This window comes from Eublepharis macularius, chromosome 8 (genome assembly GCF_028583425.1).
Source record: "Eublepharis macularius isolate TG4126 chromosome 8, MPM_Emac_v1.0, whole genome shotgun sequence".
Classification (NCBI taxonomy): Eukaryota; Metazoa; Chordata; class Lepidosauria; order Squamata; family Eublepharidae; genus Eublepharis; species Eublepharis macularius.
The window spans coordinates 22,890,135-22,910,667 of NC_072797.1; the positions used below are offsets into that span (position 1 = coordinate 22,890,135).

The window sequence follows — 20,533 nt, forward strand, 5'->3', positions numbered from 1 at the left end:
ATTGCCTGCCTACTATCCCTTATTGAATCATCCTCCTGTGTATTGTACCATTTTTCATAGTTTGGATTTATATAACCCAGATCTCCAGGTCTGAAAGACAGGTTTCCTAGCTGCGGCCTATTTCCCTTGCGCTAAGTAAGCACTCATTGGACCGCACTAGGGTTATTTTTCAAATAGTTCTAAAATGGGGATATGTTTCACGTCTTAAAAATTACAAAAAGATAAACTCAAAACGGGCCCTGTCTGACTTCGAATTTAAGGGCAATGCAGCTGGGGGAAAGCATGAACTATTGAAAATATAGGAGGCAATTGCATATGAGCCAAGCGTAGTGGTTAGAGACTCACTTTGCCTGGAAGCTTAGTGGATGACCTGGGAGCATTGACTCTCTCCTACCCTAACATACCTCACTGGGTTGTTGTGAGAGTGGGAGAGACAACGGCTGATTCCGCACACATTGGATAATGCACTTTCAATGCACTTTAGCAATCGTTTGGAAGTGGATTTTTTGTTTCACACATGAAAAATTCAGTTCCAAATGATCTCTAAAGAGGATTGGAAGTGCATTATCCAACGTGTGTGGAATCAGCCAAAGTATGCTGCCTCAAGCTCCTGGGGGTTAGATTTTTTTAAAAAACTACATAGAACTTCAAGCCTGCCCTTCAAATCTGAGTGTTAATGTTATTTTCCTTTTTTCTTAGAAATTTGTGCTGATTGTGAAACAGACACCACCTTTGAGTGTTTCAGTCGATTTGCAGACTATCTATGGGGTGACGTTAAAATAATCTGCCACGTCTCAACAGTGGAGCTGTACCTGAATGAGACTCCTATTCATTTTGCTGTACGGTAAGAACGTCTCCCAAGCATTAAAACAAAATTTCTTTGCTGGGATGATGACTTTGTTAAAAGAGTGTAATAACTGAGAGACACAGAAATAGAAAGTCTTCCCCTTCTACATTTCTGTCTCCAGAAGGAAATAATGGCAGAGATCAGGCATGCCTGATGAACACAGACAGAAGTGCTCTTAGGATATACACAGAATGAATGTAGAAGTACTATTTTTGAGAGCAGAGGGGCAGTTTGAAAACACCCTCTCTCTCCATTCATTACAAACGTACCAGTCACTTTTCCATGGCAAATCGTGAGCAAGACTTGTTCTGCATATTTTCAGTATCATTTATTCTGCACCTGGAAAATGTCTGCTGCTTGTCACATCACTTGCTTATGGGAAATGTCGCTCCCATGGGTCCTGGCAGCCCTGGGTGTTGTTATTCTTGCCTCCGGCAATATCTAAAACTGGAGATTTTCTGAATACCAAGGATTTGTGACAGCCTTTCTTACCAAATTTGGGAAATGATGTGGGGGGGGGGGCAGCAAGCAGGACTCTTGGCAAGGGACGCTGCTGCATGCCACATGATCTCAGTGATACCTGGGCAACCCAATAGAGAGAAGAGCCATTTCTAATGTGGAATTGAGCCAAATTTAAATTACGTTGATTTGAAGGGCATCCAGTGGGAAGTCAAGAGTGGTCATTGAAAGCTGAGACTTTTTTTTAGTTTGTATGCCTGTAAAGCTGATATCATGCTTTATATAAAGGACCTACTAAAACTACTCTTCAAATATAACGCCTTGTCTTTGAACTTAGTCCTTCTGAGTCCAAACCTACACTGTACCACTTCAGACTGATGGGAGTGATGGGGAAATGTTTCCATATTTGAATTCTCAGCCATGGTGGGAGAAAGGACTCTCTGCGCAAAGTACACATTGTGGAAATATATAAACTGAACTCTTTCCTCTGAGACGCTTTCTTTTAGAGAGTTGCCAACTCTTTGGGAGGAAAGTGTCCTCCCAAATAAAATGTGGAGGGAACTTTTTCACTCAACATTTACCCCGTATTCCCCATCCCTTGCCTAAAGTGATACAGTCCCAAAAATATCATCAATTGATACTTCTGATTACAGAAAATGGCATTGACACCGCCTACTAACAAGGCTTGTGATTCCAGAAGACACACATCACCTGTATTTCACTCAATACAATAAAGGTCGCGTTTTTTTCTGCTGGAAACTACCATTAGATGGAAGAAGAAAAGAAAACAGAGAAGAGTCAATTGAATGTTAGCAGCTCTGGCACAGCTGCACTTTTGTTAGCCTGTTGGTTTGCCACATGCAAATGACATTTCTAACCCTTTGGGCCCCAAATATAGTTTTCTGGGGGGGGAATCAGTTCAGCATATTCAAATGATAAAAATCAACATGATTCACAGAGATCATTTCATTAGCACAGCACCTGACAATAGTGAGATGTGCAATGCTAGGCTGGACTTCCATCGCATACAATGTGTTGTCACAAGATAGGAGTAGAAATTGGAAAGTAGGGATCTCATTTTAAAAACCTAGACAAACGAGAAGCCCATGTGACTTGGAAGAATAAGAGATATTTGGAGTGAATGTACCAGTAAAAGCAGGTGCAAAAGAAAAGTTCCTCCTGATGTTTTCAAGGTTCCCATACAATTTTACATCATTGTGATGAAGTGTAAGAAGTGCTGGCATTATACTATTTAACCCTCTGCACGCAAATCAGAATTTACAGTGTCAAAAAAAATTAGCCACAATGTTTTATCTAGAAGACTTTCACTTATACAGAGAAAACATTTGGGAAACACCACCCTCAACCACTGAAAATACCCATCTAATCCACATTACAGGATTTACAGGGAAATCCTAAACAGAGTTACTCCAGTCTAAGCCCATAGACTGAAGTAACTGTGTAGGATTTCACTGTTAGGCTACCATTTTAAACACATTTATCGAGGTAGAAGGTCTACTGAAGACAGAAGGACTTATTTCTTCTGAGTAAACACAAAGTCATACAATGTGCAGAACTCTGGTTTTCTTCCTTTTTAAATTTTTTTGGTCCACTTAAATTTTCAGGAATTTCACTTTGACATTAATATTCTCCGCAGTTATGGGGACGACTTCAGAGTATGTTCAGTGGAAAGCCAGCTGGAACACGAATGTTCTGTCCGGAACACTGCCATCTATGGTTCTGTTGAAGTCTGCCTGGTGTTGACAGAACAGCAATATAAATGCTGTCAGAACCTGAAACTCACGGAGATCAGTAAGTTGTATTGTGTGTGCATTATTCAAAACTGCCGGTGATTTTTTTTTGTATTGGTACCAGTTCAAAAACTGGGCTCATGGCCACTTCATAATCACAATGCAATCTGGCATCTGCTATAAATTTTCATAAACAATTACAGACTCCAAAGATCTATGACCAGTTTGAAGTTACTAGTTCCAAAACTACTGAAGAAATTATTATAAGGGCTCTGAACTGAATGTAGTCTGTTTATCTATTAATTATTTTTTAAATCTTATCTTTCTACAAGTACATGGTTCTCTCGTCCTCCATTTTATCCTCTCAGCAACACTGTGAGGTAAGTTAGGCTGAGCGAAAGTGACTGCCCTAAGGTCACCCCGAAAATTTCAGACTGAGTCGGGATTTGAACACTAGTCTCTTAAGTCCTACACTGAAGTTCTAACTACTACTCCACACTGGTGCATAACAAGTTGTTGCTCAGGGTAGAGACAGAGGGAGATCAACATCTGCTCCCACACAGTGTTACAGGCATATAGAACACAGGGTGGCACCAGGGGTCTATATGACTGGGCCACTGACCAAGGCCAACAGCAGAGATTTCAATGGGTTAAGACTAGATTAACTCTGCACAGGGTTGCAATGTAAGTGCAACAGAGGCCTGGATAGCTATATCTTCCATAGGTGTGTTGGAAAGAATGTTGGCAGGTCTCATTTTTCTCAAGTCTGCCACACTATGAAAAGACAAAATACACTTGCCTCAAACCCTTCCTTTCCCGTACACAAGGTACACCAGCCCCCTCACTTTGTGTATCTGGTCAGCTTAATTTTAAGGCACTAATTTTGAGAGCCACTCTGGTGCAAAGGTTAGCGTGTTGGATCAGGATTAAGATGACCTGAGTTCAAATCCCTATTTGTCATGAAGCTTTCTAGGTGACCTTAGGTTGTGAGGAGAAGATAGGCTTGCCAACCTTCAGGTGCAACCTGGAGATCACCTGTAATTACAGCTGGTCTCCAGGTGACAGAGATCAGTTCCCCTGGAGGAAATGGCTGCTTTGGAGGGTGGACTCTGTGGCATTTTACACCACTCAAATCCCTCCCCCCTCCAAAACCCTACACTTTCCAGGTTCTACTCCCCAAGTCTCCAAGAATTTCACACACTGGAGCTGCCTATCCTAGGCTAAGAACATGGAGAGAGGTGATCTACGTATGCTTCCCTGAGCTCCTTAAAGAAAGGTGGGATTTTAACAGCTTCCAGACAAAGTGAGAGTCTAACCACTACACTTGGCTCATATGGGATTTCCTCCTGTATTTTCAATATTTTATGCTTTCCCCCAGATGCATTGCCCCTAAATTCAAAGTCAGAATGGGTCCATTTTGAGATTATCTTTTTGTAATTTTTAAGAAGTTAAAAATATCTCCATTTTAGAACTATTTGAATGGATGGATGGATGGATGGATGGATTTGACTGGCTGGCTGGCTGGCTGGCTGGCTGGCTGGCTGGCTGGCTGGCTGGCTGGCTGATTGATTGATTGATTGATTGATTGATTGATTGATTGATTGATTGATTGATTGATTGATTGATTGATTGATTGATTGATGACATGTGCTTGGTACCCATGGAGTACTCATTGCAGCCCATGTTCAGCCCTTCCAGTGCTTCAATGCACAACTCATGCCATCTAGCAGGAAGGTCGCTCCTATCCTCATGCCTAGCTCTAGATCTGGGGCCACAGGGGCTGATGCTTCACTGAGAAGAAGGCAGAACACAGAGGGGCAACAAGCACAGCTGTGCTTCATTCTGATTTATTCCTTGTAATGAAATGACGCACATATATTATCTTTTTTCCTTTTTTTCACATTGTCTCTTCCAGTTAAGCCTGAAGCACCATTTGGCTTAAACGTTATATACCAAGAAAAGGAGGACGCTTATCTGGTTCAATTCTCCATTCCACTCTCATCACAAACTTACCTAAAAGATTGCTTACTGTATGAAATAGCCTACAGACCTGACAACAACAACTGGACCATGAATAACAATGTGAGCATTTGGCCCACTTTCAATTCGGGATGACTATTTGCAAAAAAATCCATTTAATTTTTGTCCTTTAGCTGAATACTATGAAAAGAAGTGGCTGTGTAGTGTACACTGGACTGTATAAAGTTATCGTATCTGATTTCCACTAATTTCTCTGTCGCTTTCCCTCTACTTAGTCTCTCCTTGGAATCTTTGTCCTCCTAAAATCAGATGCAGTTGGCCTCTTAAATCCATCTAAAAATCCTCCATTATACAGCTACTGAGATTGGCTAGTTGCCAATTATATATCCAAAGTCTCGACGACCTTTGATATTTGAAGTCAGATATTTAAACATTCAATAGTATTAAATGCTTGGTCCCTTGTATCTAAAAGTGGTTCACATTTGCTCAGTTCCAGAAGGGTGGTCTTGTTCATCTGTTGCTGCAAAAACCAAATGGACATAGCACGATGTCCTAAAGACTGATTTCTTGTGGCATGTTTGGGTGCAGTCATCTGATTAAGCGGCCTCTGACGCATGAGTGCTTAAGTGAACTTTGGAGTAAAGATGGGCACGATCTGCATTATGATAAAAAACCTCCACGATAATGGCGTTCGCACAATCGGGACCTGGTGGATCGTTGTCTTCCATGGCAAACGATCCAACGGTCAGGAGGGGCTGGACTGGGGCTGAACGGGGTGATCATGATAGGACTGGGAAGCTAGACATTCAGGCGCCAACAATCTATTCCCCTGGCAACGGAGGCAGGGGAATGCCTGAGCTCTGTTTGAAACTTGATAATATTTCCCCTAGCGAGGAAAAGCAAACAGTTGTGAGTGAAAAGGTGGCTTCCTGAGAAAAATATAAGCAAAGTGATTTGGAGAGGAAGGGGTTAAGACTTAAGAGAGAGAGTAAACAAGAGAGCCGCTTTGAGCGCGGCTATCAGCAGAAGCTGTTTTGCGCTCCTCTCCTGAGTTCATTCAGTGCGTTGAAAGAGTTAACAACACTGAGAAGAGATCTCTCCTCCAGACTGAGTTCATTCAGTGCGTTTTGGAAGACTGGCTGCTTGCTTTTAAAATCGGGTGGGGAGGATTCTATCCCTGCTTTTTTTAAAAAGCTGGCTGAAACTTGTTGACGGGGTGTCTCTCTCTCTCTCTATTTGGAGAGGCAGAGACGGGTTAAAAACTTTCCCCCCCCCTCTGCTCTAAGTGCGTGCGTGTGTGTGTGTGTGTGTGTGTGTGTGTGAGAAAACGTCCCCTCCCTGAGGGGAGGCAGCTCATCACCGGGTTAAAAGCTTTCCCCCTGCTCTAAGTGTGTGTGTGTGTGTGTGTGTGTGTGTGTGTGTGTGTGTGTGTGTGTGTGTGTGTGTGTGTGTGTGTGTGTGTGTGTGTGTGAAAACGTCCCTTCCCTAAGGGGAGGCGACTCGTCACCGGGTTAAAAACTCCCCCCCCCCTCTGCACTAAGTGTGTGTGTGGGGGGACACCCCTCCGCTTTGGCCTCCCCGATCCCAGATCCCAGATCGGAAACGGGACTTGATCAAAGTGAATCAGAGATCTGGGGTCGTCACCAGCACAGATCCACGATTAGCTTGATTGGTATTTTTTTTGGGATCGTGCCCATGTCCACTTTGGAGTGCCAGAAAACTCCTTTTTTGATATATATGTATGTACATAAGCTAGGGACCTGTGAGCAATTGTGGAACAATTTGGAAATCCCCTATCTCGATAATCTCCCCTCCTATCCCAACTTCTATAAGCTCTCAGTAGCTTGAACAGGTTAATTTCCCCCATTCCCTTCATTTAACTTTCAGTACACTGTGCCTCTAGTATATTTGTCCTCATCAGGTTTTTTTTCATTTGGTTAATTTACAAAGTCATATTTTTCTGCATTCTTGGGAAATATCATGAATATATAGAAACCTCTGCCTTGTCTATGGTGTGCTGCTTCCAAGGTTGGCATGAGCCACCCCAGTTTGAAATTAGATATTATGAAGGCTGGAGATTTACAACAAAACATTGTGGGTTGCTTTTACTAAGCTCCTCATACATCCCTGAAAATAAGCTTTTGATGGAAACTTTTCCATGGAGCTTAAGCCTTGGCAAATGGTGGGATATTTTGTGGGTGGTGCCTGGTGAGGATGTGATGTTACTTCCCAGAGATGCTCTAGGAATTCCTCAGATCTCTATGGTAGTGATCATAGAGACATGGGGAAATGCCTAGGGTGTCACTGTGGATGTCATTTTCTAACATTTTTTAACCTACTCCTCAGTTTCTCAAGTGTAGGGTTGGGCTAAAGGTGAGTTTTTTCTCACCATGGGCAGGCAAAGGGGAAGCCTACTCCTCACTCACTTCCAAAATCCCAGTCATTTCCACACCATGGAACCCAACCACATCTCTGATGGGATGAGTTTCTACAGTGCCTTAAAAGCCTACCCTTCCTATGTATTTTGGCAAAATTCATGTGTGCTGTGCTTTGAATGACAAAAAAAGTTTTTAAAATAAACTGCTCTTCACATAGCAAGCAGCCTTCACACATACAGAAAAATGAACTGTAAACTTAAGAAGAGCCCTACAGGATCAGATCAAATGTCCATCCGTATCAGCATTCTGTTCAGAACCGTGGCAAATCAGATGCTTTGGAAGGTCCAGAGGTACGGGGGCAAAATCATCCCCCAGGAACTGGAACAACGCCACTTAACATGGAAGTTCTGTTGAGTGATTTGCCCATGATGCTAACAGGTACAGATGGACCTGGTGGTGGAGAGTGCCCTCAAGTCATAGCTGACTAACAGAGGTGGTTTGCCATTGTCTGCCTCTAGAACCCTAGTCTTCATTGGAGGTCTCCCATCCAATTACTAACCAAGGCCTACCCTGCTTAGCTTCTGAGATCTGATAAGATTAGGCTAACCCGGGCTACCCAGGTCAGGACACAGATGGATCTACTTAATCTTTTTTCAAAGACGATTCTGTCAGAGGCTGTTAAGGAACTATCCTAGCTAGCTGAGTATTGTCAGATCTGACTAGCAGCAAGCTCTTCAGAACAACCTTTTAACTGAAGATGCCAGGGACACAACTTTCAGCCTGCAGTCCACCTGCCACACTCTCTCCATGTGGTCATTTGGGGTATTAAATGTTAACAAAAGCCTATAAAATGATTTTTTGAGAAGTAAACCTCATTTCCCCTCTTTTAGACCAAAGAATTTCAACGTGTACCAGTAACACTTCTGAGAAAGGAATTTCAGCCAAGCACAAAGTATGAACTACGTGTCCGGTCCAAGCCCAGTCGAGACTATTTCAAAGGCTCGTGGAGTGAGTGGAGCCATTCTGTCTACCTCCAGACGGCACAGAGAAGCCCAGAAGAAACAGGTACATAAGATTTTTTTTAACGTTTGCAACTTGCATACTCTATTTCTCCTTTTTATCTAACCTTTGTGCCACATTGAAGTCAGGCAGCGGTGTGACTTTGTGCCGGATGAGGGTCAATACTCTGAAGCTCAGCCTAGATAAAACAGGGACACTGCCGTACAATCAAAATTCTTACCTTTAAGGCCCTAAGAAACTCAGGGCCAGGGTACTTGAAGGGGCACCTTCATCCGTATTATCCAGTCTACTAGTTAAAACCCTCTCCTCAAGGCCTACTCTCTGTGCTCCCACCAGCAGAAGTGAGATGACGGGCAATACAGACAGGGTTTTCCACCCCCTGTGATGGCACCTTGCCTTTGGAATGTCCTCCCCTCTGAGGCTGGCCTGACCCCTACCTTATTGTTTCTGAGGTGCTAGTTCAAAACATCTTTTATCCAGGCTTTTAATTGGGTCTTTTAACGGTCTTCTTTTGCGCTTGAGGACTGTTTTATGAATATCATTTTAGGCTGCACACTGTTTGTTTTATTCTCTTTTTTATGGACCTGGCTTGCTTTTAATGGTTTTTGATGCTGTTTCCCTTTACTCCACTTTTCTGCCCAGTGAGGAACGCCAAGCACTTACATCATTACCCTCTCCTCTGTTTTAACCTCACAACAACCCTGTGAGGTAGATTGGACTGAGAGAGAGTTACTGGCCCAAAGTCACCCAGCAAGCTTGCATGGCAGAGTAGGGATTCAAACTTGGGTCTTCCAGATCCTAGTCTGAGACTCTAACCACTACCCACAGTGGTTCTCCACTTTCTCTCCTGCCCTCCCGCTGGGAGCTTGTCCCTTGTCAAGTTACAAAAGTCATGCAGTAGCAAGTTTCTCAGATGAGTTGTATGGTGGTCAAAGCTGCGCCTGGCTAAGTTGTGCAAGTTCCACGGAAGGTAGGGTTGCCAGGTCCCTATACCCTCTTGGAAGGAGGGGGACCTGGCATTTACCTTGCACTCCCCCTGAATTTTCTCTTTGTGCATGTGCTCCCAGTGCTTGCACAATGATGTCACTTCTAGGACTGGGCCAAATTGGCTAGCAACTCCTGGGGCTTGCACGGTGATGTCACTCCTGGGAGTGATGTCATTGCACTGAGCCAGGAGCGCACCCCAGGAAGCCTGTTCCCACATCTTTTCCCCTGCTGGCCAGGTGAGTGGTGGCAGGGGGAGAAGGCTGGAAGCAGGGAATCCCCTGCCCCCACCTGGCGAATGGCAACCCTAACAGAAACTGATGCTGGGCTCAGGAATATTGCAGGGCATCAAGTCCTCCAGTAACTATCTCTGAGCCTTGGTGAGTTGCACAAGTTGCATAGTGGTGAGTTGTTGAGTGGTTGCTGTTGGCCCTGACCCTGATGAGTCCTTCAGGGTGGGAGGAGGAGATAGGAGCAGGGGTAGATTGAGGAGCCAAAATAGCCCTAGAAAGGACCCTGCACCTGTCTTTTACTGACAGAAATCAGGGCTTGAAGGCTGGCCACATTGTCAGGGTTGCCTAGCAACCCCTACAATGACCACTGAGATCTCAGAGGGCTTTCATTTCTTAAAGCTACAGGCATCGCCTGTATATGGGGGGAGGATTAACCCCCCTCCCCAGTGTATTTTTGTTTAGATTTAAGGCTTATCTGCAAAGCCAGGGCTATTCTTAAGTCTGTAGAAAGGTTTGTCTCTTCATGACCCCCATATCTTGATTGAAGGATATTGGGTCATGTTGCGAATAATGCGTGGGAGCCCATGAGATTTGTAGGGGCAAAGGAATTCCATTCTTTTTGTCCCTTCCTCCTCACTGGGCTGCCTACTTGCCAGACAGCTTGCCCTGCCACCTGCAGAGCTGTGGCAAGAGCTGCCTGGCTAATGTGGCAAGAGGAGAAAGGCTGCAGCTCCCCCACTCCTCCTCTTCCTCTCCTCCAGTCTGAAGAGGAATACCCCACATCTGAACCTGGCCCCATTCTCTGTTTTTTCCTGTCACATAGGCTCAGAATTAGATGTATGAAGATTACAAAGTTATCCTTGCAGCAGGTGGGGAGGGTGGCCCCACCAGGTAGAAAGTAGCTTGGACCAGTCCGGAATTGGTTTGCCACATTCAACCATTCCCATCCAACAAAGCCGCTCTTCGCACAAAACCAAAGCGATGCTCAGACTGTCCTCATTTAACTTGATGGTTGTTTATTATGGTGATGCAAATATGCATTTACATTTGGGGTGATTATCATGAAACAAAACAACTCTAGAGGTGGATCGGGGCCAAGAACTTCATGCCTCTACAGCAGCATGTCTTTCCAAACAGGAATGGCTGCTTGCTAATGATTAATAACAGGTTGGTATGTTTTTTACCCTTGAATTCAAATGCCACTAAATCAAGGTTCTATAAAGAGATATTTATTCTTTTTTTTCCCTTAGATGATCAATTAATCTTGATGACAGCATCCATTGTGGGCTTTTTTGTACTAATGATCCTAATTTTTCTGATCTTGGTATTTTGGAAAAACAGGTAATTGAATCGCTCATCATTCCTCCGCGAGAATGTTCTTGTAACATGCCCCCCCTCACACACATCACAATCCCATCACATATACCCAGATAATCATTTGACTTAAGAAAAAGTAGCAAATGAAATTCTGAAATTCTGAAATTACATTTTCTATATTTCTGAAATGGCACCATGGCCCACTATAGGGCTTTTCTACCATGCTTTCAACTCTACTTTCTTTTGCTATGTCTTTTCATCCAACCTGAGAAACAGACTTACAAACCTTCCTGGCTATTTCTTTTTGTCCTAATATATCATCCTATTGATGGCTTGAGTGTTCTGATCCAAAGGAAACTTGTATTGCCACTGGAACTTTTCACTGCTTTGGGAAGTGTAAATTAGATGAGAGGTAGATTTGTGAATGGGTCTCCTGAGCATTTTTAATTGGTAAGTAGCAATGGTGGGAGGCCACAATTCAGACTGGGGCTCCAGCACTGACAGCCTTGCCAGGTTCCTCCCGATGACAGGCAATCTCCTGGCAATTCCTACCTCGGCCACTGATCACCAGCTGATTGGCGGGAGGTGACAGGTGAGGGAAATGTTCATGCATGCATCCATGGCCCTGGTCGATGACATCACTTCCAGTGCAACCTGGAAGTGATGGCATTGAGCCAGTGCTGATCCTTTAACAATAGGCCCAAGCTGCTTTGTTTTGGGCCAAGTGTTAAAGAATTGTCCCAGGTCATGCTGGAAGTGATGTCATTGACTGGGGCCATGGCGCACACATGCACAGAGAAGAGGTAAGTAGCCACTGCCCCCAGGGTTGCCAGCTCCGGGAAGGGAAATACCTGGAGAGGGTGAAGCTTGGGGAGAGCGGAGTTTGGGGAGGTGCAGGAGCTCAGCAGGTGAGAGTCCACTGTCCAAAGCAGCCATTTTTTCCAGGGGAATTGATCTCTGTCACCTGGAGATCAGTTGTGATTTCAGGAGATCTCCAGCCACTACCTGGAGATTGGTAAGCCTAACTTCCCCCCACCTCTTGCCAGTTGCCGGGAGGAAACTGGCAACCCTAAACACTGAGAAAGAGAGCTCGTTCAGCTCCTCAGAGGCCTAGAACTTTGATCTGTTAGGAGAAATGTACAGGTTCTCTGTATGTTGCCCATATGTTTTCCCCAGAGAGAGGAGATGTTTTCTGTTGCCCCAGAAGGTTGGACCAGAACCAACAGCTTGAAATTAAATCAAAAGAGTTTTCAGGGTAATGGTGATTGACACTTTAGGGTCAGGAAGCAATTTTCCTCAGGCCAGTTTGTCTAGGGATCCTGGAGGTGTTTTGCCATCTTCTGGGAGGGGTTACTGGGGCAGTCGAGGGAGGGGGGTAGTTGTGAATTTCCTGCATTGTGCAGGGGGTTGGACTAGATGACCCTTGAGGTCCCTTCCAGCCCTATGATTCTATGATTCTATCTAATCACACCTGGGCAGATGTGTAAATAGCTATAAGACAGATAGCTCTTCCCCCAGGGCCCTTCTCTGCTCATTCAAATGCACAGGGTGGAACAGAGGGAACGAAGATGCTCCTCCTGGCTCAGTGCATGCACAGGAGCGGATTTACACCCTGTGCACAAACTGTTTTAAAGGTAAGCTTCAGATCACACATGAAAAGTTAATTGAGTTGGGGTTTCCCCCAGTCCAACTCAAGTTTAGCACATATAGAGAGAGACCCTTATTTTGATTCCACACACGTTGGATAATGCACTTCCAATCCTCTTTAGAGATCATTTGGAACTGAATTTTTCATGTGTGAAACAAAAGCTCCACTTCAAAACGATTGCGAAAGTGCATTATCCAATGTGTGTGGAATCAACGGAGCTGCTGCTTTACACTCACAATCCCATTGCATTACACTGTAGAATTCACTGCCAACAGTTGTAGTGATGGCCATGAGCACAGATGGCTTTAAAAGGGGGCTGGACCGATTCACAGAGGAGATTGGTCCATCAGTGGCTACTGGCCATGGCACGTAAAGGGAACCGTCATATTCAGGGGCAGTGTGCCTTGAAAAGCCTATGGAGGCACCATAAGTTGACTGCAATTTGCCAGCACTTTTTGCCACCATGCCTCTGAATCCTGGAGCTAGGAGGCAACAGCAGGCGAAGGCCTCAGCCTCTAAGCCCCATTTGTTGGCCCTTCTAGGGCATCTGGTTGGCCACTCTATGGAACAGGATTCTGGACTGGATGGACCACTGATCTGGTCTGGCACAGCATCTCTTGTATTCTTGTGGCTTACCTGAATGGAGGTGCAAGAGGTCTCTAACCAGAGTAAAATGTAACTCAGTGTAACATCTGAACTTCTCATTCTTTCTGGCCTATCTATCTATCTATCTATCTATCTATCTATCTATCTATCTATCTATCTATCTATCTATCTATCTATCTATCTATCTATCTATCTATCTATCTATCTATCAATTGTAAATAAGCACAAGTAAAAAGCTCGGCTGTTTCGAAGATGAACAAGATACTGGTCCAGAATCTGTGCTGACTGTTTGGCATCATCGCTGTTCTGCTGTTGCATTTCTAGGCTCTTTCGCAGGTGACATCACCATTCTCCTGTTTTCTGTCATTGCTGTATCTTCTCTTCTAGGATCAAGCCCGTGGTGTGGCCAGCTATCCCGAATCACGAGAAAACTTTGGATAAACTCTGCAACACACTGAGAAAGGTTTGTGCTTTCACTACTTCTGTTCCAGGAAAGGTTCTTTAGGAATGAATTCTGTAAGACCTCAGCGGAAAAGAAATGGTGATCTACAATTCATTTTTGACTGGGCTTTAAACTGTTAATTCAATACATTTTGCCAAGGTGATTTTTAAAGCATGGGATGTGATCAGACTTATTGACCATGTCTGTACTCCAGATTAGACGTGGGCATGAACGGGAAAAAAACACCCGAACACCCTGTTCGATGTTCGGTGCCATCCACGAACAATGAACATGGACTGTTCCCGGACATGTTCATTGTTCGTGGGGGCCAGAACCACCCCCACCCCCAAACCACCCCCATTTAGCCCCCCCTCCCCTCAAACCCACTTGCCTGGCCCTTTAAAGATCCCTTTAAACTATCAGCTGGCAGGCGGCAGGTGGGGGGAATTCCCCCTGCCAACTGCCAGCTGATAGTTTAAAGGGCCGGGAGAGAAGTCGCACAGCCAGGATGTCTGCCCAGTGCGAGAGAGGTGGGGAGATTCTCCCTTTCCCTCTTGCATCCGGGAGAATCTTCCCGATGTCCAATACCCACCAAATTTGCAGGGGATATAGTAGTCACTGTCCTCTGAAGCCCCTCCCCCCTGTTTCAGAGAGATTGCACCCCAGGAAAGGCATGATCCATGGCTCTCCCCCTTTAGTCCCCACTGGCCTCTGAAGACTCCCCCAGTTTCAGAGAGATTGCACCCCGGGAAAGGCATGATCCATAGCTCTCCCCCTTAGTCCTCACTGTTCTCCAAAGGACCCCCCCCCCCAGTTTCAGAGAGATTGCACCCCAGGAAAGGCATGATCCATGGCTCTCTCCCTTTAGTCCTCACTGTCCTCTGAAGACCCCCCCCCAGTTTCAGAGAGATAGCACCCCAAGAAATGTATGATCCATGTGTGTCCCCCCCCTTTCCTGTTATTTTCTGTTCACAGTGGCAAAAACGAGACTCTCTGGTGGAAGCTACTTTGAGGGGTTACAAACTGATCTTCCCAATGTCCAATACCCACCAAATGTGCAGGGGACATAGTCCTCACTGTCCTCTGAAGACCCCCCCCAGGTTTCAGAGACATTGTACCCCGGGAAAGGCACGATGCAGGGCTCTCCCCCTTTGTTGTTATTTTCTCTTCACAGTGGCAAAAACAGGACTCTCTGCTGGAAGTACTTTGAAGGATTAAAGCCAGAAGGAAAGCCAGAAGGAGTTCAGACAGAGTTCAGTCCCTCCCTCCGGTTGCCAAGGAATTGATTGCAGCAGGCTGTAGACTGTCTGGCTTGCCAAACGTCTGCCGAAGGCAACAAACAAGGCTTTTAATGACCACCTGTTCGTTTAGGATGGGGCCTCCCGAACAGCTTGCTCGCGAACCGCAGATTGGGCTGTTCGTGGCTTTTTTCTGTTTGTAATGCTGTTCATGCCCATGTCTACTCCAGATACAACTAACTGTAGCTGCAGTGGTCAATTCACAAACATTAGGGTAGTCTTACTTCTGGTTCTCCCCTGTTTCTTTTTATGTTTCTTTGGTCCATTTCTTTTAACCCCACCCCCCATTGCATTTTTTCTCCATTGAGCTCGGTTCCCCCCATTTGCAGCTGCCTATTCTTTTTCTAGCTGCTAGCTTTCTGTCTGCCCACTACTCTTTTTCAGGATTCTTCTACTTTCCTGGGGAAACCCACTCTATCCTATTGAAGTTCCAGTGGAGGATATTTCATCCCGCAAACCACTTCAGGACAAGTTGTATGTTTTTTCTTACAGCAACCTCACTTAGACATATCCTAGCACACCCAAGGGATTCACACATCACTGTCCCCACTCAAACTTCACAATCTCTGGTGTATGGCAGGCCAAGATCCATAGCTCTTTGTGGTATGGAGTGTGTGCAAGTGAATATTCCACTGTTTCCCGTTGTGTTCTTCACGGCTGGTGCTCTAGTTTCCATTCTGCTGTTAAGTTACCAGCATGTAGTGAAACCTCATTCCAGTTCTTAAGTGGTTTTGGTCTAACGTTGCAACTGTTTAAGGTACGGGAAGAAGGAAGGATTGTGCCTCAGTGTGGTGTTTTGTGATATTAGTAATGTATTTTCTAGCACTTGTCTTTATTGCCCTGCCATTGTTTATCTATTTAGTAGTAGGAAAGCCTCTTGATAGTCCTTGTGTGTTGGGTCTTGTTAATTCTCCGTGAAAGCCTTTTTTGGTTAATTCCTCACTGTGTTCATCAAGTCACTGGGAGGCAGCGAATCCGGGACTTTTCCTCCCCTTCACTCTGCCCCCACGTCATTTCCCAGTAGCAAGAATAGCACCCTCCACCATACCCCAATATATATAAGAAGAGATCCACGCTTGTATGTTAACTGTGAGCAGAACCACAAGTGACAAAAGGCACAGATTGGACACTTGTCTGCTTCCCTCAAGTTTTGATGGGAAATGTAGGCATCCTGGTCTCGCAGCTTCGCTCTCTGACTGCTGTCCAATGGACTTTTCAACTGTCACTTGTCCAACATTCCGCCAAGCTGCCTACATTTCCCATCAAAACTTGAGGGAAACTGACAAGTGTCCAATCTGTGCCTTTTGTCACTTGTGGTTCTGCTCTGTGTTGATACCACTCTGTACTCTCAGATGTGCTCAGAGTACTGACATTAGGGAATGGGGTGCAGACATGAGCAGCCATTCGGATAACACAAGAGTCTGTTGATTTTCCTGAACTGATTTTTTAATTCTAGATTTTAGGGTTGCTAATAGATACTCTAAAAAATAATTAAAAACTCTATCCAAAAATTTCACCACCGTTTTTGAAGCTGTTAATTCTGATACCAGACCTGCTCTTGTTCCTACAGAATTCCGAGATCAGTTTCTTCAATCCGGAGAGTTTAGGATATGCTCACATCCACAAAGTGGACGGCATTCAAGCCAAATCAGAAACAGAGCATCTTCAGCAGTTGCTGCTTCCTTGGGCTGTGGATGTTTCAGAGATGGTTGGGAGCGGATCAGAACTAAAGAACAACTTGAGCCACATCAATCACGGCTGGCTGAAGCTCTCTCTGGCATATGAAGGAATGTGGCCGGCTGAGAGGCTGAATAGGCATTTGGGAAGAAGTAGCCATATCAATAGCGATGAATTCACCCATGCTAACCTGTACAACAAGAGTGGCACTGGTGGTCAGCGTGGTTGCAGTGATGCTCTCAATGCCCATTCAAGTGCCCTGCTGGACCCCAACATCCCGCCTGGATTAGATTCCTGCCAGGCAGATCTCTCTCACCAAGCTTATGCCAACAGTGAAGTTAGGGTATCAAATAAAGAGGAAGCTTATGTCTCTATGGCCAGCTTTTTCGAAAGCAAGGGAAACTTGGGAAATTAGATGCTGGTAGCATTTCAAGGCATTTCAGAGAAGGTGATGATTACACGATCCTTTCTTTTTGCCCTGCTCTGGCTCTGACGGGTGCTGCTCTGCTTTTAACAGACGGGGCAGGGTCTGCTTCTTCCATTGTCAAGTGATTCCACACTGGCTGCTTAAGGGAGGGGGTAAAAATGTTTCTAAATAAATTGTAGCAACACCGCAAAAATCCGCACCTCTTTGAAAAGCCAGCATAGAGGTGAGTCTGTTGGGCTTTGCTCTCAGAACCAGGCCTGAATCTCTGCTCTGTCATGGAAACTTGGCCTGGTGTCCTTGGGCCCATCCCACTCTCTCAGCATAATCTACCTCACAGGGGTGTTGTCATGAAAAAATGGAGGAAAAGAGAATAATATGATAAGCCCCTTTGTGTTCCCACTGGCGAGAAAATTGGAGTATAAATAATAAATAACAGTAAAATCACTGTCATTATGGGCCAGTCGGGGCTCACTGAAATTGAGGACTCCTCAGAAGGAGGAGCCTCGTGTAGCAGCCCTGACTCCTCAGGAGAAGAGGAACTCCGTGTAGCCAGCCCTGACTCAGCAGAAGCCGGCAATCAGGAAGAACAGCTGCTGGCAGATCAGAGTCCACAGCCAGCAGCTGAGCCAGCCGCAGCCCCGCCAACACCTTCCAGGTCCAACACCACCGGTGAAGCCCAGCCACCAGTTGCGCAAAGTCCTCAGTCAGCAGCTGAGTCAGAGGCACCAGTGCCCTCCTGCTCCAACACCACTGGTGAAGCACAGCCAGGGATGCCCAAACCTCCAGCCTTACCCAGAGAGCGCCGCAGATGAAAGCAGCACGTGGAGCTGCAGGAGAGGCGGCAAAGTGCACGTCTCCTGGCCAGACACCAGCGGCTTGTTGAGAGTGATGAGGAAGTAAGCACAGGATAGCTCCCAAGCAGCTGGCTGCAAGCTCAGCCTGTCTATAAAACCCAGCCACAGAAGACCAGGAGGCATGGAAGCAACATGTCGGAATCCTGCGCTGACTGTGGCCGCTCTGCTGAATCTGGCCTTGCCGTGTGACCCCTGGACTGCCCCTTGACCTCGTTTCTGGAGAGCCCTTACTCTGACTGGTAACTGACCTGTGGACCTCCTGACTTGGCTTTCAGATTCTGGACTTTGGACTTTGTACTCACTCCTGGCTTTGAACTGGTGCTCTGACCTCAGACTGGACTTGGACAACTCTGCTTGGGCTGTCCTAGCCCATGATAATCACTGTCTGCTCTTGGGCTTGTTAAAAGGATCAGACTCATAAATCATAGAATTCTAGAGTTGGAAGGGACCTCAGGGTCATCTAGTCCAACCCCCTGCACAGTGCAGGAAATCCACAACTACCTCCCTCCCCCCAACAGTGACCCCCTGCTCCATGCCCAGAAGATGGCAAAACACCGTCAGGTTCCCTAGCCGAACTGGCCTGGGGAAAACTGCTACCTGACTCCAAGGATGCGATTGGCCTTACCTGGGCATGTAAGAAGGGGCCACGAGAACTAAGCACTGATGTAACCCTTCCTGCCCTCACCCTCATGAATTGCCTAGGTTCTCAGAATCAGCATTGCTGTCAGATGGCCATCTAGCCTCTGCTTTAAAACCTTCAAAGAAGGAGAGAGATCACGTGGGATCTGGAAAGTTTAGCACTGGCCATCCCACCTAGATGCTGCTTCCTTGGGCTTTGATTTGGTGTAAGGACAAATCCTCTGCTGCTGTTAAAATGTACACACAAAGAATAGTTTTCCTCTCCTTTTCATCCTCTGCAACAAAAATGCATTGGAAAACCAGGGACAGAAGTTACCTATTTGCTTGTAGCGTTTATAATTAAGATTTTGCTGCTGAGTGCAGGAATAGATCTTTGGGCTTATAAAATAATTGCTGCATGCCATCAACTGCCCCCAAACATTTACATCTATTTCATTTTACCTTATGAGAATATACTATGTACACAGACTACATAGCTGATTTAGATTTTCTGGCAGGAGTGTGTGCACACAGGTACTTTCACAGTGCATTTGTACCATGTAGACATCTCAGCAATAGAGGTGGGCACAAACCAGGAAAAAAATGAACTGTGTGGTTCGTGGTTCATCCCATTTCACAAACCACAAACCATGAACTTTCACGAACATGCCCCCGTTTGCAAACTGATTCATGGGGATTAAATACCCCTTTCCATGCTGCTGCGAAGTGGCACGGAAAGGGGCATTTCACACACACCCCACCAGATTGGATCAGCTGCTTGGCAGGGAGATCCCGGACAAGCAGCTGATCCTGGGGTTTAAATGCCATTTTCTGTGCTGCTTCACAGCGGCAGGGAAAAGGGCATTTCACCCCCCACCGGCTTGGATCAGCTGCTTGGGGAGATCCCTGACAAGCAGCTGATCCTGGGGTTTAAATGCCCCTTTTCTGTGCTGTTTTGCAGCAGCACAGAAAGCGGAATTTCACCCCGCAGGCTTGGATCAGCTGCTTGTTGGGGATCTCCCAACAAGCAGCTGATCCGTGGGTTTAAATGCCCCTTTCCCTGCCACTTTGCAGCGGCATGGAAAGGGAAATTGGGCCTTTACACAAACCAAACAAACTGGCAGACTAGTTCATGGAAGTTTGTGGAAAATGGGCTTCCATGAACCGCTAGTTCATGAAGCATGAACCGGCCCAATTCGTGATGAACTTGCAGTTCATGCTCATCTCTACTCAGCAATCCTAGGAGATTTACTTAAACAGACACAAAGTGATTTCCAATGCCTTTTTCACTGTTTTCCATGCAAGGCACACAAATCTAGTTTGTGAGTGATGCTTGAAAAGGGTTTGCGTATAAACATTAGAGAAACATGATGCATTTTTAATTGGTACAATTTCTCTACAATATGCTATGACACTTCTTTGTTGAACTACTTTTTGAGGCATACCTACAGTATAATGAAACCTGTGACCATGGCCGAATCCACACTTCCCTACCATCCGCTTTTCATGTGCATTAATTGCACTGGATTCTATCCTGCAATGTCCCACTCTGTGTTCACATCCCTTCTCTTACTGCTGCTCGCGCTATACTTTGTCCACCTCCCTGGTAGAATTGCACAATACGGGGTGGGTTTAGATCCGACGTCGCCAATGACATCATGTTCATTTTTTTTTCATTTTTTCATCAGATTTCCACTATAGTGGTTTTTTGCTAAATTGCTATGGTGAGGCCACACCCCTATGATAACTATGATTGGTTAATGTTATTCTATGCCTTCTTTGAAATCCATTGGACCATTATTCTGGTGGGCTAATTTGAACTGATATTTAAGGTGGGGGTGATCCAAACTCTCCAAACGGGCAGACTAATTATTTGACACTTGAATGTAATGTTAGAATGACGGATTTCCGCTATAACGGTAATTTCAACAGTTAAAAAAAAATAATTTTAACAGCCACCAATATTTCCAACTGTTCGGCATCCTAAAAATGAC

At 45.4% G+C, this 20,533-nt stretch overlaps 1 protein-coding gene across 1 annotated transcript in view; it reads left to right on the plus strand.

The window, feature by feature from the left end:
- Nucleotides 1–19,413, plus strand: part of IL7R (interleukin 7 receptor) — a 32,890-nt gene extending 13,477 nt beyond the window's left edge. Inside the window, exons 2-8 of the mRNA XM_054986652.1 lie at nt 700–844; nt 2,964–3,118; nt 4,973–5,139; nt 8,306–8,480; nt 10,903–10,993; nt 13,611–13,686; nt 16,534–19,413. Coding sequence (XP_054842627.1) covers nt 700–844; nt 2,964–3,118; nt 4,973–5,139; nt 8,306–8,480; nt 10,903–10,993; nt 13,611–13,686; nt 16,534–17,055 — 1,331 coding nt within the window. The 3' untranslated portion in view covers nt 17,056–19,413. The remainder of the gene's footprint in view (nt 1–699; nt 845–2,963; nt 3,119–4,972; nt 5,140–8,305; nt 8,481–10,902; nt 10,994–13,610; nt 13,687–16,533) is intronic.
- The last annotated feature ends 1,120 nt before the right edge of the window (nt 19,414–20,533 follow it).